Source organism: Ranitomeya variabilis, chromosome 7, assembly GCF_051348905.1.
Source record: "Ranitomeya variabilis isolate aRanVar5 chromosome 7, aRanVar5.hap1, whole genome shotgun sequence".
Taxonomy (NCBI): Eukaryota; Metazoa; Chordata; class Amphibia; order Anura; family Dendrobatidae; genus Ranitomeya; species Ranitomeya variabilis.
In genome coordinates this window covers 196,736,748-196,762,019 of record NC_135238.1, presented here as the reverse complement: position 1 = coordinate 196,762,019, position 25,272 = coordinate 196,736,748, and the positions used below count along the sequence as shown (strand labels likewise).

At 45.9% G+C, this 25,272-nt stretch overlaps 2 protein-coding genes across 2 annotated transcripts in view; one reads left to right on the top strand and one right to left on the bottom strand.

Moving 5' to 3' along the window:
- Positions 1 to 25,272, bottom strand: part of PRKRA (protein activator of interferon induced protein kinase EIF2AK2) — a 145,408-nt gene that overhangs the window by 85,896 nt on the left and 34,240 nt on the right. The window lies entirely within an intron of this gene.
- PLEKHA3 (pleckstrin homology domain containing A3) lies at positions 153 to 23,508 on the top strand. Its single transcript, XM_077272609.1, has 8 exons — positions 153 to 424; positions 13,485 to 13,601; positions 14,519 to 14,674; positions 18,384 to 18,520; positions 18,607 to 18,771; positions 19,994 to 20,037; positions 20,955 to 21,070; positions 22,872 to 23,508. Exons 1-8 carry the CDS (start codon positions 385 to 387, stop codon positions 22,997 to 22,999), a joined length of 903 nt encoding a protein of 300 aa, XP_077128724.1. The 5' UTR covers positions 153 to 384; the 3' UTR covers positions 23,000 to 23,508.

The following is a 25,272-nucleotide window of genomic DNA, read 5'->3' as shown; positions in this document are numbered from 1 at the left end:
CCCGGAGAGGTGACCGGCGGCGGCCTCCTCCAGCCCCGCACTGACTGCACCCACTGACTGACCAGGAAGGAAAATGGAACTACAAGCCGGTCATGTGACCGCTGCCCACCACGTGACTCTACGTCATCACACCCAGCTGAAGCGACTCCTATGTGGACGCGACTGTACAGGGAAGCGCAGTGACGGAGGAGGCGGTCAGCTGTGCGGATGGAGGAGACGGGCGCAGTGTCCGGGGTGTCCGCCCGAGCATCCCCCGGCTCCACCATGAGCTGCCCGGCCACTCAGCAGCCGGTGTCCCCCGGAGTGTAGTCCGCTGTGCTGCCGTCATTAGCCCGCACCAGGGAAGAGGAGGATGAGCCCGCAGTGACCCCGGGCGGCGCAGCCATGGAAGGAGCGCTCTACAAGTGGACCAACTACATCACAGGTGTGTCAGGGGCGGACAGCTGGGGGCCCTCCATTGGCGTCAAAGCTACAAATATATGTGTATATATATACGATATATATCTATCCACACACATACATGTGTATATATTACATAGTCTCCTTTATTATGTATATTGTCATCCCTTATTACACAGTGCCCTCTCTTGTTATGTACAGTACCGTCCCTTACATAGTGGATTATATACAGCCCTGTCTTTTATTACATACTGTCCTGTCTTGTTAGCTGTATAATGCAATGACGGCTGATGGAGCATGGGAAAGCTTCTTTTCTAATGGAGGAGCTGATGGCTCGGTCGTCTGGTCACCGGCTCCTCCATCATTCGTCACTTTATATCTAACACGAGAGGGGACTAATGTAATAAAAGAGGGCGCTGTAAATAACAAGAATACGCTACGTAAGAGACAGCACTGTACATAGCAGCAGAGGAAGCTATATAATAAGGGATGGCACCATATATAACTAGAGGATGGTACATAATAAGGGACAGTGTTATACATAATGAAAGAGAAAACTATGCAACTAAGGACGGTGTTATACATAAGTGAGTACACTATATACTAAGGGACTGTGCTAGACATAAGTGAGTACACTATATACTAACGTACAGTGCTATATATCAAAAGTGGCTACACAATATACTGAGGGATGGCGCTATGTATAATAAGTGAGTACGCTATATACTAAGGGACTGTGTTAAACATAATAAGCGATAACGTGTGCCTAAATCCATTCTAAATCCCCCTTCCTCCCATCCCATTCCCCCACACCCCTCATTGTCCTCCTCCTCCTCCCACATCCCATTATTGTCCTCTCCCCCACCACCCTATCATTGCCCTTTCCACGACATCCATCATTTCCTGCTCCCCCACCACCACCATCATTGCCCTTTCCACCACCTCCATCATTGCCTTCTTCCCCAAACACCTCCATCATTGCCCTTTCCATTGCCACCATCATTGCCTTCTCCCCCATCAACGCCGACTCCATCATTTCCTCCTCCCCCACCACCCCCATTATTGCCCTTTCCACCACGACCATCATTGCCTTTTCCCCACCACCCCCATCGTTGCCCATTCCACAACCTCCATCATTGCTTTCTCCCCCACCACCCCATCATTGTCCTTTCCATTGCCACCATCATTGCCTTCTCCCCCACCACCCCATCTTTGTCTTTTTTACCATCTCCATCATTGCCTTTTCCCCACCACCTCCATCATTGCCCTCTCCGTCACCCCCATCATTGCCTTCTCTCCATCATTGCCCTCGCCGTCACCCCCATCATTGCCTTCTTCACATCACCCCATCATTGCCTTCTCCCCATCATTGCCTTCTTCACATCACCCCATCATTGCCCTCTCCCCATCATTGCCCTCTCCTCCACCAACAAACACACAGCACCATTCACCTGTCTGCACGCTTCCCCCCAGCGCTACCCACGCATGCACACGCCCCACCTCTCTGCACGCTCTCCCGCAGCATCACTGTCGCCGGCAGCTTCCTCTCACTGGCACAGCAACCGCGGCGCTGAACCATGATGTCATCCAGCTGCGCCGCTGACTGCTGTGTCAGACAGAAAGCTCGGGCAGGAAGCATGACGGATCCCTGCAGCTCCGCTGCCTACAAAGCGGAGCTGCAGGGATCTCTCCCTGCCCGCCGCACATGAGGGCAATCTGGCCAGGGGCCGGATAAAAAGGCCAGATTGCCCTCATTATTAGCCGTCCTGCAGGGGCCCCGCTCCACCTCTGGGCCCCGATACAGCCGCACGGGTTTCACATGTGGTATGTCCGTCCCTGGGGTGTGTGTAAGGGGGGGAGCAGTGTTGTGTATGTATGGTGGGTGAGCAGTATTATGTGTATATGGCAGGGGGAGCAGTATTATGTGTGTGTGTGTGTGTATGGGGGGAGCAGTATTATGTGTGTGTATGTTGGGGGAGCAGTATTATGTGTGGGTATGTTGGGGGAGCAGTATTATGTGTGTATGGGGGGAGCAGTATTATATGTGTGTATGGGGGAGCAGTATTATATGTGTGTATGGGGGAGCAGTATTATGTGTTTGTGTATGGGGGAGCAGTATTATGTGTGTGTGTTTATGGGGGAGCAGTATTATGTGTGTGTGTTTATGGGGGAGCAGTATTATGTGTGTCTTTGGGGGCAGCAGTACTATGTGTGTATGATGGGGCAGCAGTATTATGTATATGTATGATGGGGCGGCAGTATTATGTATATGTATGATGGGGCGGCAGTATTGTGTGTATGATGGGGCAGCAGTATTATCTATGTGTGTATATGTATGATGGGCAGCAGTATTGTGTGTGTTTGTGTGTGTGTATGATGGGGCAGCAGTATTGTATGTATATGTATGATGGGGCAGCGGTATTATGTATATGTATTATGGGGCAGCAGTATTATGTATATGTATGATGGGGAAGCAGTATTATGTATATGATCGGGCAGCAGTATTATGTATATGTATGATGGGGCAGCAGTATTATCTGTGTGTGTATATGTATGATGGGGGCAGCAGTATTGTGTGCGTATGTAGTATGACGTCCTGTGTGTGTATAGTGTGATATAATGTCTGTATGTATCGTGTGATATATTGCACATATGCGCTCCAGATCGGCACTAATAATACTGCACACACACCAGACCTCAGCCGGCCGTGCACAGTAGATGATGCTGGGTGGGATCCGGTGGCTATCTAATGTGTACGGGTAGGGTTGAGCGACTTTTACTTTCTTGGGATCGAGTCGGGTTTCGCGAAACCCGACTTTGTGAAAAGTCGGGTCGGGTGAAATCTGCCGATTATTGCGTAAAGTCGGGGGCCGACCGAAACAAGAAACCCAATGCAAGTCAATGGGGAATCAAAGTCGGCAGAGAGTGGAGGACAGGAAAACACCTACAGTGCCCGGCGGCGGCGGCGCCTCCCACCGGCAGAGACACTTTTGCGTACTATGAGGGGCCCTGTGCCAGTGACGTCGCCAACGAGTATGCCCCCCACCTGATGAAGGAACCTGCACTTTCATCTGCACCTTCCTCTTTGTCCCCGTGTAAGGTGGTATAGTATGCGGGAAGGGGAGCCTGACTTTCAGCAGGGTCAGATTCTGGCTGTGTAGAGTGCAAGGGGAATGTAGTGGTCTGGGTCAATGTACCAGCAGACTCATCTAGCAGTGGCTGGGCAATGGGCAGGATGAGGAGGAAACACAGATATAGGCCCAAATAATAAAGTGGGCTAAAAGCAGTTCAAAATTGGTAACAGGAATAACCAGGCGGCATTGCTTGGTTCAGCGGAGGACAATTATAAGGAGTGGCTGACACACTTAGTAGGTCCAAAAAAGTAAGTAGGCTAAATGCAGTTCAAAATTGGTAAAAGGAATAACCAGGCGGCATTGCTTGGTTCAGCGGAGGACAATTGTAAAGAGTGGCTTACACAGTGAGTAGGCCCAAATAAGTAAGTGGGCTAAATGCAGTTCAAAATTGGTAACAGGACTAAACTGGCGGCGTTGCTTGGTTCAGTGGAGGACAATTGTAAAGAGTGGCTTACACAGTGAGTAGGCCCAAATAAGTAAGTGGGCTAAATGCAGTTCAAAATTGGTAACAGGAATAACCAGGCGGCAATGCTTGGTTCAGCGGAGGACAATTGTAAGGAGTGGCTGACACAGTGAGTAGGCCCAAATAATTAAGTAGGCTAAAAGCAGTTCAAAATTGGTAACAGGACTAAACTGGCGGCGTTGCTTGGTTCAGCGGAGGACAATTGTAAGGAGTGGCTGACACAGTGAGTAGGCCCTAATAATAAAGTAGGCTAAATGTCTGCCAAAATTTTTTTCAGAAAGAACCAGGTGGCATAGCTAGGTACAGGGGTGGGCTCCTCTGCTCAGTAGCAGACAGTGGTAGTAGGCGCAACGTATTAACTGGTCTAAATGGATGCCAGGGCCCCTGTATATTTTAACTATCATCTATCATTTCAACAAATTTGTATTGGCAGTGCCATTGAAGGATTTAACTGCACAGACTACACAGTGGTGGAGCAGGGAGAGGTAAGTTTTGCAAGTGGTAGAGCACTGTTCGAGCTGGGGGGGGAACACTCTCTTGTGGGCGGCGGTACTGGCACATGGCCCCTCATATTACGACGGTGTGTCTGACGTTGGTTGTGCACCACCACCATCAGAGACACTCCATTGCACTTTGAGGGACCCTGTGCCAGTGCCGTCGCCCAAGAGTGGGCACACCCACCTGTCCAGGCAAACGGCACTCGCACGGGTGCTTGCGCCAGGTGGTGACCACGGCCCTGTGGGGGGAGTCAGCCCATTTAGGGAGGTATAAAAATGAATTGGAGCAGTCAGTAAGAGGAGGCCAAAAGCAAGACATTTTTCAGGCAAACTACGTGTCAGCAGGGGAAGGTGGGGCCAAATAATTGGAAATCCATGATTGGTTCATTTTAATGAAGGTTAGGTCATCGACATTTCGGGTAGCCAGACGTGTCCTTTTTTCGGTCAGTATTGAACCAGCAGCACTGAATACTCTTTCTGATAGCACACTAGCAGCTGGGCAAGCGAGCTCCTGTAATGCATATTCTGCCAATTCAGGCCAGGTGTCTATTTTAGATGCCCAGTAATCAAAGGGGAATGACCTGTGAGGGAGAACATCGATAAGGGCGGAAAAGTAGTTTGTAACCATACTGGACAAATGCTGTCTCCTGTCACTTTGAATCCATTCAGCAGTACCTGTCGTGTCAGCGGTCATTGCGAAATCACTCCACAACCTGGTCATAAAACCCCTCTGTCCAACGCCACTTTGGATTTGTGCACCTCTAACACCTCTGCCATGTTGCCCACTACGCCTCGTGTTAGAACCATCATCGCCACTGAGTGCTGGGAATGCCTGAACCAAACGGTCTACAAGAGTTGCTTGTTTGGTAGCCAATATTTGCTCAAGGTTCTCATGTGGCATGATATTTTGTAATTTTCCTTTATATCATGGATCCAGGAGGCAGGCCAACCAGTAATCGTCATCGGTCATCATTTTGATAATGCGTGGGTCCCTTTTTAGGATACGCAAGGCATACTCAGCCATGTGGGCCAATGTTCCAGGTGTCAATTCACTGCTTGTGCTGGGTTGAGGAGCACTTTCTTGCAAATCAACATCACTTGTGTCCTGCAAAAACCCTGTACCTGACCTTGCAACGCCACCAGTTTCTATTGCCCCCTGAGAAGCATCCTCCTCCCATAAATATTCATCCCCATCATCCTCCTCCTCTTCGTCCGCCACCTCGTCCAGGAGAGTTCCCTGAGCAGACAATGGCTGACTGTCATCAAGGCTTCCCTCATCCTCGGCTGCAGACGCCTGCTTCTTAATGTGCGTCAAACTTTGCATCAGCAGACGCATTAGTGGGATGCTCATGCTTATGATGGCGTCATCTGCACTTACCAGCCGTGTGCATTCCTCAAAACACTGAAGGACTTGACAGAGGTCTTGTAGCTTCGACCACTGCACACCAGACAACTCCATGTCTGCCATCCAACTGCCTGCCCGTGTATGTGTATCCTCCCACAAATAGATTACAGCACGCCTCTGTTCGCACAGCCTCTGAAGCATGTGCAGTGTGGAGTTCCACCTTGCTGCAATGTCGATTATTAGGCATTGCTGGGGAAGATTCAGCGATCGCTGATGGTTCAGCATACGGTGGGAGTGTACGGGCGACTGGCGGATGTGCGAGCAAAGTCTTCGCACCTTGAGGAGCAGGGCTGGTAACCCCGGATAATTTTTCAGGAAGCACTGCACCACCAGGTTCAAGGTGTGAGCCAGGCAAGGTATGTGTTTCAGTTCTGAAAGGGCTATGGCAGCCATAAAATTCCTTCTGTTATCACTGACTACCTTGCCTGCCTCAAGATGTACATTGCCCAGCCATGACTGAGTTTCTTGCTGCAAGTACTTGGCCAGAACTTCCGCGGTGTCTGTCGCCCAAACACTTCATTTGCAACACAGCCTGCTGACGCTTACCACTAGCTGTTCGATAATGGGATACCTCGTGTGCAACACTGGCAGCTGCCGATGGAGTGGTCGTGCGACTGCGCTCTGTGGACGAGCTTTGGCTTCTGGAGGAGGAGGGGTGGCGAACGCCTACAGCCAACTGTTTCCTAGACCGTGGGCTAGGCAGAACTGTCCCACTATGGCTGTCCCCTGTGGACCTTGCATCCACCACGTTAACCCAGTGCGCCGTGATGGACACGTAACGTCCCTGGCCATGCCTACTGGTCCATGCATCTGTTGTGAGGTGCACCTTTCTACTGACAGATTGCCTGAGTGCATGGACAATGCGGTCTTTGACATGCTGGTGGAGGGCTGGGATGGCTGTTCTCGCAAAGAAGTGCCGACTGGGTAGGTCATAGCGTGGTACTGCGTAGGCCATCAGGTCTTTGAAAGCTTCGCTTTCAACCAACCGGTATGGCATCATCTCTAACGAGATTAGTCTAGCAATGAGGCCGTTCAAACCCTGTGTACACGGATGAGAGGGTGAGTACTTTTCTTGTCCTAACGAGAGTCTCTTGTAGGGTGAGCTGGACTGGAGAGCTGCATACGGTGGAACAAGCGGTGGTGGTGGTGGTGGACATGGCGGATTGATAGAGGGTTGGTGATGGTATTCTTGATGTTGGCCTACATACAGTGTTTCCTACCAAAAAACTTGTGATTCCCTGACTGCTTTGGCCTTGCGACGATACCTCCACATTTGCTGCTGGTGGTGTCCTAACCGGTGGGCTTACAGTGAGGGAAGCAATGTAGCGTTGCTGACTACCTTCATTCTGAGCAGGTGCACCAACCGTACGGGACGTTTGGTAGTTAGTCCAGGCTTGCAAGTGCATGCTGGTTAAATGTATACGCATGCACGTTGTATTTAAATTTTGGGGATTCTTCCCTCTGCTAAAGGTCTTTGAGCATTTCTTACAGATAACTTTGCACTGATCATTCGGATCTTGGTTAAAAAATTGCCACACTCCACTATTCCTACTATGGAATACCTTTTCAGGCATTGCACGCTGTACTGCTTTCACCGGATGACCACGCTGTCCTAAAACTGTTTTTTTGGTTGACAAACATTTTTGGCCTGAGACGGGCATGCCAGATGAAAGCTGTTGCGATGTAGATGGCTGCTGCGGATCATCCTCCTCCGCTTCTGAGCTACTGGCAGCGGCACCCTCTTCCCCCAATGGCTGCCAATCTGGGTGAACAACTGGGTCATCTATCACCTCCTCTTCAATGTCATGTGCACCTTTCTCTGTGTCACCGTGTAAGGTGCTATAGCGTTTGGGACGGGGCACCATAGTCTCATCAGGGTCAGTTTCTGGCTCAGTACACTGCGAGGGCAATGTTATGATCTGAGTCAATGGAACAGCATAATAATCTAGCTGTGGCTGTGCATCAGTGCACTCCATGTCCGATTCATCTTGTAATGGGCTGTTAACAATTTCCCTTTCTAACCCAGGCACGGTATGTGTAAAGAGCTCCATGGAGTAACCTGTTGTGTTGCCTGACGCATCCTTCACTGTTGGTTTGGGTGAAAGACACAAGGAAGCGACTTGTTCCTGACCGGGAGCATCCACTGACGACTCGCTGCTTTTAAGTTTCGAACTTTCTGAAGAGGAGGCGAAAGAGCTAGAGGCTGAGTCAGCAAGGAAAGCCAAAACTTTTTCCTGCTGCTCCGGCTTTAAAAGCGGTTTTCCTACTTCCAGATAAGGGACCCTTCGAGGCCTTGTGTAGCCTGACGATGACGCTGGCTCAACACCTCCAACCTTAGCTGCTATTTTGCTTTTCCCACTACCACCAGATTCTCCACCACCACCACCATCAGTACCAGCTGGCAACGACCGCCCACGGCCTCTTACACCAGACTTCCTCATTTTTGGGAAAATCTAACCAAAATAACAACCTTTATATGGTGCTGTAAAACAAGGTAGAAGGTGTATATAAACTTGTTGAGAATTCTCCCTTTTTTGGGGGGGAGACTGCACCACAACTCAGGCCCAGTGTATAACACAACACAATGTAAGTGGCAGCAAGTGGCTGGCTGATACACCACAAACTAAGAGGACTGAGGTATATCCACTTTGTGAGAATTTCAATCTCACTTTTTTTGGGGGGAGACTGAACCCAAACTCCGGCCCAGTGTATTTTACAACACAATGTAAGTGGAAGAACGTGGCTGGCTGATATACGACAAACTAACAGAACTGACGTACATCCACTTTGTGCCAATTTGAATCTCCCTTTTTTGGGGGGGAGACCGCAACACAACTCAGGCCCAGTGTGTAACACAACGCAATGTAAGTGGCTGGAAGATATCTGAAAAAATCCAAGGACTGTAGTACAATTTCAATCTCCCTACAATGATCTCAGGACAAGTATGGCAGCAACAAAAAGGACTGCTGCACACAAAAGTGTGGACAAATAAACAAGATAACTGCAGAAAGTAGCAACAGGATTTTTGCTTTAAAAAAAAAGCAGTTGGTTTGCACAGCAGCGTGCAAACAGCAATGCAGCTATCAGGGAGCCTTGTCAGGCAGCCTAATAAGCTACAGAGCTGATGCACAAAAATCTAGCCTCCACTGTCTCTGCAAAAAAAAGGTGGTGTTAGACAGTGGAAATCGCTACAGCACAAGCAGTTTGGGGGTTAATCTTCCCTCCCTAACTATATCCCTGCTTCTGATGAAGCTGCAGCAACCTCTCCCTATGCTGAGATCGGCAGAAGTAAGATGGCGGTCAGCGTGCATTCCCCTTTATAGCCCCTGTGACACCGCAGAAAGCAAGCCAATCACTGTCCTGCCCTTCTCTAAGATGGTGGGGACCGAGACCTATGTCATCACGCTGCCCACACTCTGCGTCCTCCTTCATTGGCTGAAAAATGGTGCTGAACGCGTCATACAAAACGCGACTTTGGCGCGAAGATCGCCGACCGCATGGCCGATCCCACACTAGGATCGGGTCGGGTTTCATGAAACCCGACTTTGCCGAAAGTCGGCAATTTTTTTTAATTTGTCCGATCCGTTTCCCTCAACCCTATGTACGGGGTCTCCTGACGCCGGACTTTCATGTGCTCTCAGTGGGGAGAGTGGGTAAGCTCATGGCTCCTGGTGACGATCGCTTTGTTGGACATGTTAACAGTCGGCTGCCCGACCCTTCTCTTCCCTGATGGTGGGCGAGAGGCCGCCATGCACAGTAGTTGTTGGTTGGTCCTGACAATATTAGGGTCGCAGCCTTCTCTTCTCTTTGTTCTCCCTTTTGCATTAGTGAGACCACCCTGCACGACGTGTGGATGTATTCTGTCTGTGGGACCGATGTGCTCTGGTTCCTCTAGTATCGTGCCTTCATAGATGCCTCGGACTGCACATGCCGCCTCTGTGATGTGGATACATGTAATGTCTGCCCCTGCTGTGATCGCCGGCCCCGAGCAGAGGACGTCCTGGGCGGATCTTACATACAAAGTCATAAATGGCTTCCTCTCCGCGCTCGGTCACATCGCTCATGCGGGGTGGTCGCCCTCCAGCACTGATGATCAGACGTGTCTGAAGGCTGTTATTACACGACCAGCGAATAAACATCCCAGTGGCCATCACTGCTCTGTGTAATGTGGCGTCCATCACTGATGCAAACAGGAATATTGCAGATTAATAAATGGCAAATCTGCAGCAGAGTCTGCCTGCGTCACCTGTGCATTTATCTGCAGTTCTTTGATGCAGATTTGGATCAGATTTTACTCTTTCCATAGCAGAGGGTGAAATCTGTGATAATTCAAAGAATCGACATGCTGCAAATTAAAAATAAATAAATTCTTTACATTCTGCGCAATTAAATGCAGCATGTGGATGATATTAAAGGGGTTGGCCAGTACTTTTTTTTATGATAGCCTATCCTTAGATTAGGCCATCAATATTTGATTGGTGGGGATGCGATACCAGTCACTCCCGGTCGATCTGCTGTTACTGATTCCGTCCAGTAGTGCTCTAATGCTGCCAGAAAACCGCAGCGCTGTATTTTCCACAGTGGCTGCTGCCGAATGTTGTAGACCCCTCTCCCCTATTCATTTGATATTTCAACTTAAAGGGGTTGGCCACTCCTTTTTTTTAATTGATAGCCTATTCTTAATATAGGCCTTCAAAATCTAATTAGTGGTGAAACCCAGCACCCCTCAGCTGTTACTGGCACTGTCTTGAATACCTCCGGAACGCAGCTCCATCATTTCTATAGTGGCAGCTGCCGGGTACTGCAGATACACGCCCTATTAATAGCTGGTGAATCTGCAGAGTACCAGGTACTATTAATAGGGGGTGCATCTGCTTGTTATCAGGTACTATTTATAGGGCATGGATCTGCCGGTTATCCGGTACTATTAATAGGGTGTGGATCTGCCGGGTATCAGGTACTATTAATAGGGGGTGCATCTGCTGGTTATCAGGTACTATTTATAGGGTGTGGATATGCCGGGTATCAGGTACTATTTATAGGGGGTGCATCTGCCGGGTATCAGGTACTATTGATAGGGGGTGCATCTGCCAGGTATTGGGTACTATTGATAGGGGGGACCTGCTGGGTATCGGTTACTATTAGTAGGTGGTGCATCTGCCAGGTATTTGGTACTATTGATAGGGGGTGGATATACCGGCTATCAGGTACTAATGATAGGTGATGCATCTGCCCGGTATCGGGTACTATTGATAGGGGGGACCTGCCGGGTATCAGGTACTATTGATAGGGGGTGAATCTGCCGGTTATTGGGTACTGTTGATAGGGGGTGGATCTGCAGTACCCAGCTACAGCAACTATAGTTTTGACAGAACTGCAGTGTTCTGGCAGCAACTGAGAACTTCCAGCTGCCGTGGGTGCCGGGTATCGCAGCTTTACGTATTGGATATTGATGGCCTATCCCAAGGATAGGCTGTCAATAAAGTAGTGGGCAACCTCTTTAAGTCTAAAAACTCATCCACATAGCTGGTCTTGTAAAACGCTGCAGATTTTACATGTAGAAATCCTCATTGGTAGTGAGTGGGAACGATCACACAACTGCTGGGGGGTCAAATGACCAATAATCATTCTTAATAAGAGTGGGAGCAAATAAGCCATATTTAATTTCCGAACATGCAGGTTATGTAATAAAGGCGGGTTTACATGGCAGCCACCTTGGGTTTTGCTTCGTAAGAACAGAGAGCTGCTACAGGTAGGGCTTAATAGGAGAGCGCTAAAGTGATGCTAAACCTGTGAATGCCCCCCCCCCGATCCTGCTGCAAAATTACAGAAGGTGAATTTATTCATTTATTTTGCGCCCTTATATAGCACCATTAATGCCACAGCGCTTTACAGACATCATCATCACTGTCCCCATTGGGCTCACAATCTACATCCCCTATCAGTATGTCTTTGGAATGTGGGAGGAAACTGGAGACCCCAGAGGAAACCCACGCAAACACGGGGAGAACATACAAACTCCTTGCAGATGTTGTCTTTGGTAGGATTTGAACCCAGGACCTCAGCGCTGCAAGGCTGTAGTGCTAACCACTGCGCCACCGTGCTCACTGGTGACTGAGTTTAATAAATCTTCACTCGCTACAGCTGTTCCTCTGGGGGGCGCTGGTCAGAACCATATTGCAGCCAGACTGCTCCACGTGACTGAGACACCGTGCTCTGCACATCGGACATTTTCTCCTTTGTCTGATGCTAGCCATGTAGCAGCTAACATAAGCTGTCCTGCCGGTAACATAATTGGATTTAGGGGCTGTTTTCAGAGCAGATCACTGTTGTCATTAGTTTTGTGTCTGGGGTGCTGTACGCCTGTGTTCACACGCTGCAGACAGAGCAGAAACCATCGCTGAGATGCATTTACTAACTGCCTGTGCCACAGGGTCTAATGCAGCAATCGGAGCCTCCCCAGTAGGATTTTGCATATCCTGCAAAAATTAACTCTTGTACTCCTGCATCAACTAAATAAATGTGATCTACGTATATATCTTTATTTATAAACTTTTATGTGTAACTTTTTGTTTTAATTTTTTTTAATCAATAGTACCACATGATAATTAGTTGTTTTTGTTTTTTTTTTCATGACAATTTGAAAAAAGGAGTGCTACAATTCCAAACTAACACTTGTCCTGCAAAACTGCAGTCCTTACGGCTCCTGTAAGGTGTAAAAAAATGGATGTTTCCCAGGGGTTAATGACTGGGCCTTAAAATGTCTTAATGAGCATTTTTGTTTTTTTGCTTTTTTTTTTTTTTTCCTTTTCACGTTCCAGTTTGTAACTTTAGCCCTTGTTTTCTGTGGGGGCAATTTTTTAGATTTTTTTGTCTGTTGTGCATGGTGCCGTTCTTTGCCGGCACAGGGCGCTCCTGCCTGCTCCTCAGCTGTCTGCTGACGTCACATTGACAGAGCGTCACCTTCTTTTCCACCCTGCTCTGTCGTTGGGACGTGACTGCCATCATCATGCTTATTGATATCCGGATCCCCGCTGCCTAACTGGCCGGGCACACCAGGCAGGCAGGTAGCAAGTACCAGGCAGGTAGCAAGTACCAGGCAGGTAGCAAGTACCAGGCAGGTAGCAAGTACCAGGCAGGTAGCAAGTACCAGGCAGGTAGCAAGTACCAGGCAGGTAGCAAGTACCAGGCAGGTAGCAAGTACCAGGCAGGTAGCAAGTACCAGGCAGGTAGCAAGTACCAGGCAGGTAGCAAGTACCAGGCAGGTAGCCTGTTAGTGCTTGAGCACATTTTTCATCCGTTACATTATAGGGGTCACAGTCTTCCAGCATTGGCTCTCCTTATCCGCTGAGTGCACCCCAACTCTCCATACACCAGATGCCCCGATGCGTCTCCTCTCTGGGCATGGTACACTGGCCATACGTGTGGAGGTGCTGTGCGTGTTTACCCAGGCTGGATGGGAATGCCATTTGCCATATGAACGATTGCTTGTCGGTAGATACCTGAGTTGCAGCTGTCTGCTCCATTCCGGCAGTACACCGTCCTTCCAACATGTAGCGGAGCCTGATATTTTTTTGTAATTGCAGGTTGGCAGCCTCGGTGGTTCGTACTAGATAATGGCATCTTATCCTACTATGACTCGCAGGATGACGTCTGCAAGGGCAGCAAAGGAAGTATTAAAATGGCAGTGTGTGAGATCAAAGGTAGGTTTTGTTGACTTTGAAAATATAGTGAAAGCATTTAAAGGAGCCGTAACTTATCTCCTATCATATTGATAAGTGCCTGATTTCTTTGGATCCCCACCGATCATGAGGACCCGAGAACTTTTCCTTACTCCCCTGGAACCAGACACAATCCTGCTCCATTAAAAACTAGAAATGGTGGGGTACACTGCTCTTCCCTTTAAATCTGATACAGACAGGCTGAAAATGATACATGTCCTTATTTTAAAGGGAGTCTGTGTGTTCCCCCCCCTCCACCCCTCCAAACTCAAATTAAACATTCGTATAGGGGACTTACTACGTATCCAAAATAGGGCTCCTCGGTGCACCCTAGGTGTAGCAAGGACTCGGCGTACTGTGCCACCCCCCTCAATTAACATCCTTGGCTTGATTGATGGCCCTCACTTGCGCTGCCTGATTTGATTTGCATACTTGGCACTGCATGTCAGCACTGACCCTACAGGAATCCATTGAGTCTACGTGGCCAGTGTCGGTGCTTGCGCACTCTCTTTCCTCTCTCCTGTCTGCGGTGGCCGCTCGCTGCACACATGATCACACAGTAGCGGGCACTCGCTGTGCTCCTGAGCAGTGCCAGGGATTTGGTTGTCAACCTACCTAAGGGGATGAAGGATGCTAATTGAGGGTGAACCAAGTCGTTGGCAACACATTTTATAATTGTAAAACTAGGGTAGAGAAATCTGTTTAGTTCTGAATTTTAGAGGGGCTAAGACCCCTTTATGATTGAGTTTTAGTTTGAGTTTTCTGGGGGTGTCGGACTCCTTTGGGTGTGTATTTAACGTAGAAAAAAGCATGACTGGGATGTCTGGTGTGTCCAGAGACTTGCTGGGTATAAGGATGAAGGGAAGCCTTCTCCATCCTGTACTGATCCCTATTCTCAGTTCATTCGGCAGACAACACCAGGATGGAGCTGATCATCCCCGGGGAGCAGCACTTCTATGTGAGGGCTGTAAATGCCGCAGAGAGGCAGCGGTGGCTGGTGGCGTTAGGAAGCTCGAAGGCCTGTCTGAGCGATACCAGGACAAGGAAAGAGAAAGGTGGGTGACCATCACGTCTTTTTAATAGACGCCTTATTATTACATGGACCCAAAAGATCAAAAATATTATCAGAATCCAAAAGGTGAAAATGGCTTTCAGAAATAAACCTGGTAGGGAAATGGTCTACAAGGGTGTCTCATGGCTGGAGAGATGGACAGATGGGATTTTCTCCTCTGACAACTATAGTGTTGGTGACGGGCCATGTTTTGTAATCTGACGCTGCGGGCCACATACAGCAGTACCCGCGGTGCCGCCGTGATGGCCGCCCTGTATACATGCGCCTTCTGTGAAACTTCATGTATGAAAAGCGCTGAATGAGACGGTGCATGTAAAGTAACCCGGCAATCTGTCAGGGTGCTATAGGGGGTCTCAGTGAAAACCTATTACTGGAGTTTCCATGTAACGTCGGTATCTCTGGCTACATCTAGGAGGGGATTTAGAGGCAACGTGTCATAAATCATGATGTATTGGTAGATCAGGCTTACGTGTTACATGTTTTTTCATGTGAAAGGGGGTATGTGTATGTATATATATGTATATATGTATGTATGTATGTATGTATGTATGTATATATATATATATATATATATATATATATATATATATATATATATATATATATATATATATATATATATATATATATATATATATATTTATTTATTTTTTTTTAAATAAAAAAAATTACATTTTTTTTTTCTACAAGGAGACAGTAGGTCTGGGGGTGGCAGCAGCTCCGGTGGTGGTGGTGAGGTGGCAGTAGGGTTATTGCAGGCTTGTGGCTTTACTGAAGAAATGAGGTTTCAGGTTGCGGCACATGGTTTCTATTCTGGGAGACAACTGGACTCACTGATTTCCAGACGATGGCGGACGCTTCAGGAAAAATCTTGTAGACAATTGGGTGAAGAACATACAAGGGTGGAGAAGAGAAGCAGATCTTGTTAGGGACGAAGATTACGTATGAGTAGATATTTGCAGATTAGGCCGGAGATATACAGTGGCTTGGGAAAGTATTCACCTCGCTTGGCGGTTTAATTATTTTGTTACATTACTATCTGTGCTTAAATATTTTTGTAATCGGATTTGTGTGTGATGCATCAGCGCTAAATAGTGTAAGTTGGTGAAGTGAGAAAAATATAGGAAAAAATTACATATATGGGGTCAAGTAACAAAAAATTAGCATGTGCATATGCATTCACCCCTTTTGCTCTGAAGCCCCCCAAATTTTCTGGTGCAAGCAATTACCTTCATAAGTCATCATGCTTAGTGAGAGGTCGTCCATCTGTGTGCCATCTAAGTATCACATGTCTGTCAGTAAGTACATTTTACCTTTTCTGAAAGGCCACAGAGGCTGCACCAACACTAACAAGAGGCAACACTAACCAAACACCACCATGAAGACCAAGGAGATCTCCAAACAAGTCAGGCACAAAGTTGCTCAGAAGTACAAGTCAGGGTTGGGTTATTAAAAAACAAATAAAAAGAAAATAAAAAAAAATCCCAATCTCTGATGATCCCGGGAGCACCATGAAATCCATTATCATCAAATGGAAAGAACATGGCACCACAACAAGCCTACCAAGAGGGGGCCGCCCACCAACATTCTCAACCCAGGCAAGGAGGGCATAAATCAGAGAGGCAGTACAGAGATCAAAGGTAACTCTGAAGGAGCTGGAGTTCCCAAGCAGAGACTGAAGTATCTGTCCAAACGATCACATTAAGGCCGGGATCACACATACGCGAGATACGGCAGGTGAAAACCGAGCTTTGGTGCCGGCACTCCGGAGCGGAGCGTGCAGCTCCATGTATTGCTGAGTGCCGGCACCAAAGCTCGGTTTTTACCTGCGAGACTCGGCCGTATCTCGCGTATGTGTGATCCCGGCCTAAGTCGTACACTCCTTAAAGGTGACCTTTGTGGAAGAGTGGGCAGAAAAAAGCCTTTAATTACAATTTTTGTGTGTAAGGCTTGTTTTGATTTGCCAAAAGACATTTGGGAGACTCCTGAAATGTATGGAGGAAGGTGCTGTGGTTAGCTGAGACCAAAATTGAACTTTTTGGCCATCAGAGTAAATGTTATGTCTGGCGCCAAAGCAACACAGCTTATCACCTCAAGAACATCATCCTCACCATGAAACATGGTGGTGGCAGCATCATGCTGTGGGGATATTTTTTGGCAGCAGGGACAGAGAAAATGGTCCAAGTCGAGGGGAGATGAATGGTACAAAATACAGGGATATTCTTGAGCATTACCTGTTTGTCTGTCAGTGATTTGATACTGGAATGGGGGTTCACCTTCCAACAAGACAATGACCCAATGCATACTGCTAAAGCAACACTAGAGGGATTTAAGGGTAAATGTGTAAATGCTTTGCAGTGACCTAGTCAAAACCAAGACCTTAATCCAAGTGAGAATCTGTGCTCAGACTTGAAGATTGCTGTTCACCAGAGGAAACCATCTAGCTCTAAGGAGCTGGAGCAGTTTCGCCTCGAGGAATGGTGAAAAAATCCCAGTGGCAAGATGTGGAAAGCTCATAGAGACTTATCCAAAGCAACTTTCAGCTGTAATTGCCACAAAATGAGGCTCTACAAAGTACTGACTTAAGGGGGATGAATAGTTATGCACACTGAAGTTCTCAGTTATTTAGCCCTATTTATTGTTTGCTTCACAATAAAAAGAAAACCAAATGTTCACAGTAGGCATGTTCTTTACATGAACTGATGCAAACCATCAAAAAACGTGTGAAATTCCAGGTTGAGAGGTAGAAAAAGGTAAAAAATGCCAAAGAAAGGTGGGGGAATACTTTCGCAAGTCATTGTATGGGGGACGGGTTATAAACGACCTTGTAAATCATTGTTAGTGGTTTAAACTGGATCCTCTGGGGAATTAGAAGCCATTGCGGGGAGATGTGGCTAAGTTGGGCAGCAGAGCTAAACACAGGCTGGAGAGGTGCAAGAGTGTCAGCAGGGAGGCCACAGAGGAGGATGTTACAGTAATCATAGTGGGAGATGATGAGGGCACGTACTAACGTTTTAGTAGCTTCGGGGTGGAGGAAAGTGTGGCACCTCTATACACAGGTGATAGCACTGGATCCTTCAATCACAATACAACATGCTACATCTGATCTTGGCCCCCTATAATTATATGCAACAACAACAAAAATCTACTCAGAAAATAAAAAATTGGAAAATAAAAATTGGTACCGTACTTGGTTTTTATTAATTCTTAATGCTTTTATATTGAAAGATTATTTTAAACGAGGGTACTTAGAAACGCTTGTTTCCCGATCATCTTGCTGTGTAAGTGGGCTGCCGATGAGCGCGTATTTATTAAATTTTTTGACGTTTCCTTTTGTCTTCTTCCATGAGCCTAAACTTTTTTTTTTTTGACAATTTTTTTTTTTTGCGCTTTTTAAATGTTGCCCTATTCATGGTGCTGCACAAACCGTGTTAACTTTATTCTGTGTGTCACTACCAATACGGCGATATAGTTTTATTTTTATTACTTTTGTATAATTAATACTCTTTGAAAAAAAGAAAAAATCATTCGGAGCTGTATGAAGAATAATTTTTTTTGCGATAAGCTGTTGTTTTCATTAGTGCCATTTTTTTTTTTTGCCACATTTCACATTTTGCCCATTTGCAATTTTTTTTTCTTTTTTAAAAATTTTGCTTTGTTAAATTCGAATTTGTTTTAATAAATTTTTGCAGAAATCAATGAAACCAATGAATCCCTGAAAACCAAAATGTCGGAGCTGCGTCTGTATTGTGACCTGTTGATGCAGCAGGTGCACACAATCCAGGAGTTTGTAAGTCAAGACCAGAGTCGGCCATCACCCAGCGCTGAGGTACGAGCCGTGCGCACCATCATACATGGATTCTACTGAGCCGTGGACATCGGGTGTAAACTTTGCATTTTCTGTTTTGTGTAAAGAACATGAACGAAGCCTCGTCTCTGCTCAGTGCAACCTGCAACACATTTATTACCACACTTGAAGAATGTGTCAAGATAGCAAATGCCAAATTCAAGCCAGAAATGTACCAGCTGCCTCCTCACGAGTCTTTGGTGTCTGCTGTGTCTCCGTCACCTGTACAAATGGTAATATGGAAGAACTAGGTCAATGATTCACTGCATGGCCCAATACCCTGTTCTGTGACCCTGAGACCCGCCTCCTACTTGGCGCCATACTTGGTTCTTATTTTGATCAGGCAGTCTGGTGGGGCGCCGTCATTGCGGTGTGATGTACATGTGACGTTCTGCCCGGCCGGCTACTCAAAAGAAGAGCAGCAGATACCGGCATGTCAGAGGTGTTTTCAGGATTTCCCTCTAGTGACCTTAGATTAATAACATGACCACTGGATAGCTTCACTCTGTATTTCCTGCGTAGCAGCACCTTCCATAGCTGATTGACATGTTTGCTGTGGTACATAGCGACTTTCCCGTCATTCAGCCTGTGAAGGGTGCTGCTAGGTAGGTAATACGCAGTGAGGCTGAGAAGCTGGAAGTGCATCCTCACGCCACAGTGCACTTCCAGAAACAACATACGGGGAATATCCGGGACTTTCTGAAAAACCAAAACATTTGCCCAAGTAGAAACAGTTAGCTGGGTGCTACTTACCTGGCGGTTGTGCCCGGCACTGTTCTTCCCGACACAGAGCGGTCATAGACTTCTCTTGCCAGGGATTCAGCTGTCTCTGCTGTCGATACGTCGACAGAGCAGCTGCATCTTCTCCGCTCTGTTGACAGGGTGGGACTTCCGACATCATTCTGACTGACAGCTGGATTCCCGCTGCCTAACTGGGGGAGTCGGTTGACAATCAGAATGACGTTGGAAGTCACACCCTGTCGACAGAGGAGGGAGGAAAAGATACCTCCGCTCTGTCGACGTGATGTCAGCAGAGGCAGCTGAAACCCCGGCAGGAGCAGTTTGTGACCTCTCTGTGCTGGGGTGGGGGAAGAACAGTGCCGTACACAACAGGCAGGTAAGTAGCAACCACCTACCTGTTTTTTTACTTGGGCACATTTTTGTTTTTCATAAAGTCCCAGATATTCCCTTTTAAAGTCATGATTTCTCGCTTCTTCAGCAGCATTTTGAGGTCACAGGGATGAACCGGCTTATCTTTTAAAGGGCTACACACTAACCTAAATGATTTGAGGAGTTAAAAGTTTGGCAGGTTCCCTTTAATCAATCGTAATTGCTATGAGGCGCCTTATTATACAGCGCTCCACTTATTGTATTGCCAGCTAAGTGTTGAGCCCACTTTTTCCTTTTACGTGTGATTATGTCTATTAAATATAGGTGTTTTCTGTATTACTTTAGATGAAGAGGTCCATGAGCCACCCTGGCAACTACACTACTGACAGGTGAGACATCCCCAGAAGACCACCCCATATTCTAGAACAAATCGCCTCCACAGATGTTCAGTTTTCTTACATATTATATGCCAGAGTAGTTTTCTTTGGAAGTAAATCTTGTATAGAAGACCATTTTCGGTGTAATTTTAGGTGGTCTCTAGTAATGAGCGAATGTGCTTGGGTGCTAACCGAGTGTCTTCGTCGTGTTCAAAAAATATGTTCTAGTCCCCGCGGCTGCATGTCTCGTGGCTGTTCGACAGCAGCAACACATGCTCGTGGCTGTTCGACAGCAGCAACACATGCAGGGATCGTCTAACAAACGGAATCCCTACATGTGTTGCTGCTGTCGGACAGCCACGAGACATGCAGCCGCGGGGACTAGAACATATTTTTCGAACACGTCGAAGACACTCGGTTAGCACCTGATAACAGCTTATCTCAGCACATTCGCTCATCACCAATGGCCTCTTTAACATGGGTTTTACTGTACAGAACTTATATATTTGGCCTATTTTAGAGATTTTGCACATTTTATGTGTAGTATTTGTACAGTCAGGAATGCCATGGGTATATGGAAAGGTCTCTAGACCGGTCTCCGTACTTTTCATTGATACATTTATATTTGGTCATTAGATCAAGGCTGTGCCCAGTCTTCATGTCTTATAACCAATATATAATCAGTGTTGGGTTTGACCGGTGATTTGCGTAGAAGCAAAATAATTTTGTCAGGGCCATTAATGATTCTTTTTCTCTTATTCCAGCATTTTATTTGCTTTGGCAGCAGCTGCCTGGCATTGGTTGCACTTCTAGCTCTTAAACACATATATTGGAGTGAGATGAGTGTTCTCATTAGTAACATTAAAGCCAATTAGTTATTTTTTTTAGTGACACATTGTTCTTTCTCCCATTTTGCGGGCATCATATAGGATCAGCTATTCCATAAAGGAGTCTTCGTCGTCGATTCACCGGGTGTCTAACAGGAGGAGAAGTGTTTATTCGGATACTGAAACGATTAGTGATGGAGCAGCAGAGGACAACGACAGTAAGTTGTTCTTATTTAACTCATTACTTTTTTTTATTATTATTTATTTAAAATTGTCCCAGATTAAAAAAAAAAATCAAAAAAAAAATCATAATTTCTGACTTTTCTGGATGGTTTACAGTGCAGATTGCTACATAAATTATGAATTAATCCACCTGTTTAGGTTAAATGGCCACCTATGTAATGAATGGGTGACCAGGTGCACTGAAGTGCGGGTTCTCCATATTTTCTCATGTGACATAAACATGCCCTCTTTATATGAAAATCTACACATTTCATGTAGCAATTTTTTTTAATTTTTTTTGCTAAAATTTCTGTGTCTGAAGATCACTTGCTGCAGATTCCTATACAGATAAATCCAAGTGTTACGATTTCCTGAAACCCAAGTCAGATACTAGAGCCGAATCTGAAGAGGTATATGTCTTTCTTCTCTCCTAAATGCCATATCGCAGTGTTTAAATGCTCAGTTCAGCTCCTTTAGAAACTACTTTCAACTGCTGCTCAGCAATAATCTGTACACTATAAATCCTTTATATAGTACTTTTCCTGTCCGAGGCTGTCTGCTTCCTACCCTCATACTTAGAAAGGGGAAGGTTTTCCGTATGTGGACTTCTTGAGTACATTGTACCAATCTTTACTGAGGAGCAGTTGAAAGCCGCTTCTAAAAGGGGCATAAACGCGGCATTGAAACAGCACAGCAGCATGGCGTTTTTAAAGGACAGGAGCAAATAGGTAAAGAAGTATAATACTAAATTCACAAGAATTTAGATAAAGATAAAAAAATGTTTCCCTTTACTTTAAACACCCATATACTCACCTCGCAGACTGGCCCTGCTCCTCCACTCTCCGTACTGTAGATTTCTCATTCTCGTCTGGTCTCAGGATGGCAGTAGGGGGGCATCATGAGACATCCGTAATCTTCATTTTTCATTCAAATGGAGATTCTTCAGTCCTGCTCCATCTGTCATCTCATGGCCATGAATAATCTTTGATTTCCTGGGAGTTATAGGGGTTATCTGGCTCTGCTCCCTTTTGCATTGGAGATGAGCAGTGCCAACGGCATTACAACCTTATACACCTGCTGAGACGGCCACCGATTTGGCAAGTGGCATGCACATGTTCCGATCCTTTCAAGGGGTTATCTGGGATTTTTTTTGATTTTTTTTTGCAATGGGGTTAAGAAGTTACCAGCAGCTAGTTGCTAACTTCTGGCCTGTTCTGCCCTGCAAACTCTGTCCAGGCGATTCTCTGGCTTCATGTGACCTCACGTCAATAGAGCAGCTCTTTCTTTCCTGATCTCCTCTATTGAGGCAGCGGGGAGCCGGATGTCAATCAGCATGACATCGGCAGTGACGCCACATTAATAGCAGAGTGGAAGAGAAGGCATTGCTCTGTCGACTTGACCTCACCGCATGCAGAAGAATCGCCAGCAGGAATGGTCCGTGACTGCTCTGATCTGGAACACATCCTCACACAGGAGAACAGGCTTCAGTTGGCAGCTACTTACCGGTAAGTTCTTTGCCCCGCTGCAAAAAAAAAAAGCAAAAAAAAACCTTTGTAAACAAAGGGGCACATGCACACATCTCGACGAGTGCGTGGAGTTGTTATGTAATCGCCATTGCTCACCTCTTATGCACTGGTGAGCGTCACCGGATCAACCCTGTAACAAAAGTTTAGTCGAATGACTGCAACCGGAGATCTGGAACGCTGTGCGGAATCGATCCAGAAGGTGTCAGAAAACAGTATCTTTTAATAACGTATGAAAGGTTCCTTGTCATAACCAATGTGTAAATGACTGCAGGGCCGCCACACTGCCCACGTGTTGGAATGAATGGTGGATTTCCTCCAGCAAGCGGCACGGAAGACGACAAACTGAAGTCAAAGGATCCTTCCGATGCCGACGACTCTCCCGCCTCGGTGTCTTCCTGAAGCTTGAGAAGAGGAGCTTTAGGCGTTTGATGTACTTTGTATCCGTCCTGCTATGCAAAGGCAGCTGGTGTCAGACTCTCGCGGCATAGAAACGTTTGTTGGACCCTTTGGATGGATTTCGCTGCACTTTATAGAATACTGTAAGAGCAAACTTTGAAGTGAGTTTTATCTTTGTACAGTTTTATTTGCAAAAGTATTTTCCTACTAACCCTTCACGGTCTGAGTAGTGTGCATTCTTGTTCGAGCCATTGTATAACACCTAGAATATGCAATTATTTTTCTTGTTTTTTTTTTGTCTTTTAACCTGCAACAAACTGATACGGACTTCAATAGTTTACAAGATCCATTCAATTTATAGAAGTGGAGGTGGGGGGTATATATACAGAAAGATCACAATTCACACAGGTTCATACCCCGTTACTGCCCTCAAATGAATAAGATATACAGGTAAAGTCAGTTTGACAATTTTTAGTTATTTTTTATGCCCCAGATGGATGCAGCGCCCCCCCCCCCCAAAAAAAAAAAAAAAAAGTGACTCCATCGCAGGATGTTCACCGAGAAACTGCATACATTACTAAATAGGCCTCTGATGGCATCTCACTATTTAGCTGGACATAATATTCTTATTTATAATAATTATAATAATAATTATTATTATTATGTTCGGATTATACTGACATTCTAACATGGATTTTTTTTCAACGTAAGTACACCAGCCTCATTAGGTTTAAGGCTTATTTATTAATGTACGCAGTTTACAAGGTGAAATCTTGGTGTCAGTGGCTGTGAATCTTAACCTGAAACCAATGAAACTACATTATTTCATTGGCTTATTGTTTTCTAGATCAAGTGAAAAATTACGGAATTTGTAAAATAAAATAAAAAAATACTTTGCTGCTGATCTTCAGCTTTAATTCTTATAGGCCTGGAGTTTACTGATAATGATGTTGTAGAATAAACTGGTCCCAACTTCCTCGAAGGGCAGATGAAAGATTAACTTTTAGGACGTGGAGACTTATCATTTACCAATTCTTTTTTTTTAGATTTCCACCTTAACTTTTTAACCCAGCTTGAGATCCAGGCTTGACATTGATTTTCTGTACTATAGCTGTACAGGTATGTTGTATGGTAGCTATGGATTTTCTTTGCCGCTATCCTTGCGGATAGTTGGCAGAGTAAAAGCGTACCAGCTAAGTTATGGAGAGACCCACAAATCTCATCTAGAAGTTGCAGGAAGTCCAAGTATGTCAGGTCTTTGAGCTGAAGTCCTAGCAGATTTCACTCTTTGCAAAGGGGAAAATCAACAGCAAAATCCACATTTAATACATGCAGCAAATCTCCGTGTGGACATACCCTTATATTCCTTAAGGCTTGTTCACACACTGCATTTTTCAGCACATTTTTGTTGCAGGAAAAATTAAGTTTTACAGTAGTAGCAACTTGAATGAGATATCTGCGTACTTTTTCCTTGCAGATTTGAACCATCAAAGCGTTTTTGTTTTTTTTTTAAAATCTGCAACATGTCAATTTTCTGCGTAGCATTTTTCACACAAATAAATGGGGGGGAACACTAGTAAAAATGCACTCTAAACCCCCTATATTTTATGCAGCATTTTTCCCGCCAACACTGCTTTTTGCTGCAGAAAACTCTGACAAAAATACTTAAAGGGAACCTATCGCCATGTTTTTCCCATATGTAGTACGGCCATCACCATTAGAGCCTTGTTTACAGAGTAGTGGGATTTTTTTTAAATGTCTGTGTAGCATCCATGTCCTCTTTTTTTGATATCTGTATTGCATACAGTTTTTAAATCTACAGCTTAAAGAACCTTATCTGAGCTGTGTAGATGTGAATCCACCACGGATGTGAGACTTGTTAGAAAGCTCAACATGATCTGTCTTCCAGGTTTTTTCGCTCTGTTCTTCACTCATCCTTCCGCTCCCCTTTACATAAAACAGGAGGAAAAGTTGGTGTAACTTGATGCCACAGAGAGCTAGCAAGACTAATTTGAGCTGAATTTCAGCGCAGATGATGAGCTCAGAGGGCAGGTTGCGAAGTGTCTCATAAAGTGGAGAAAGGATCAAATTTCTCAGCAATTATGTTTTCTAAAGTTTCTTATTTTTAATTTTACTATTGATTTATGCAAAGTTCGTTGAAAGTACGCTGACCATTTACGCCATCTCCTAAGCTCTACTGACGAGGTCCGGGATGCTGTTGCCTTTGTTAGCTAATAATATAACATGTTTACCCGCCCTGCAGAGACACTACTACA

Coding starts and splice junctions, on each gene's coding strand:
- PLEKHA3 (XM_077272609.1), top strand. CDS start 385: ATGGAAGGAGCGCTCTACAAGTGGACCAACTACATCACAG. Junction 425..13,484: donor GTGGACCAACTACATCACAG/GTGTGTCAGGGG, acceptor TTGTAATTGCAG/GTTGGCAGCCTCGGTGGTTC. Junction 13,602..14,518: donor GGCAGTGTGTGAGATCAAAG/GTAGGTTTTGTT, acceptor CCCTATTCTCAG/TTCATTCGGCAGACAACACC.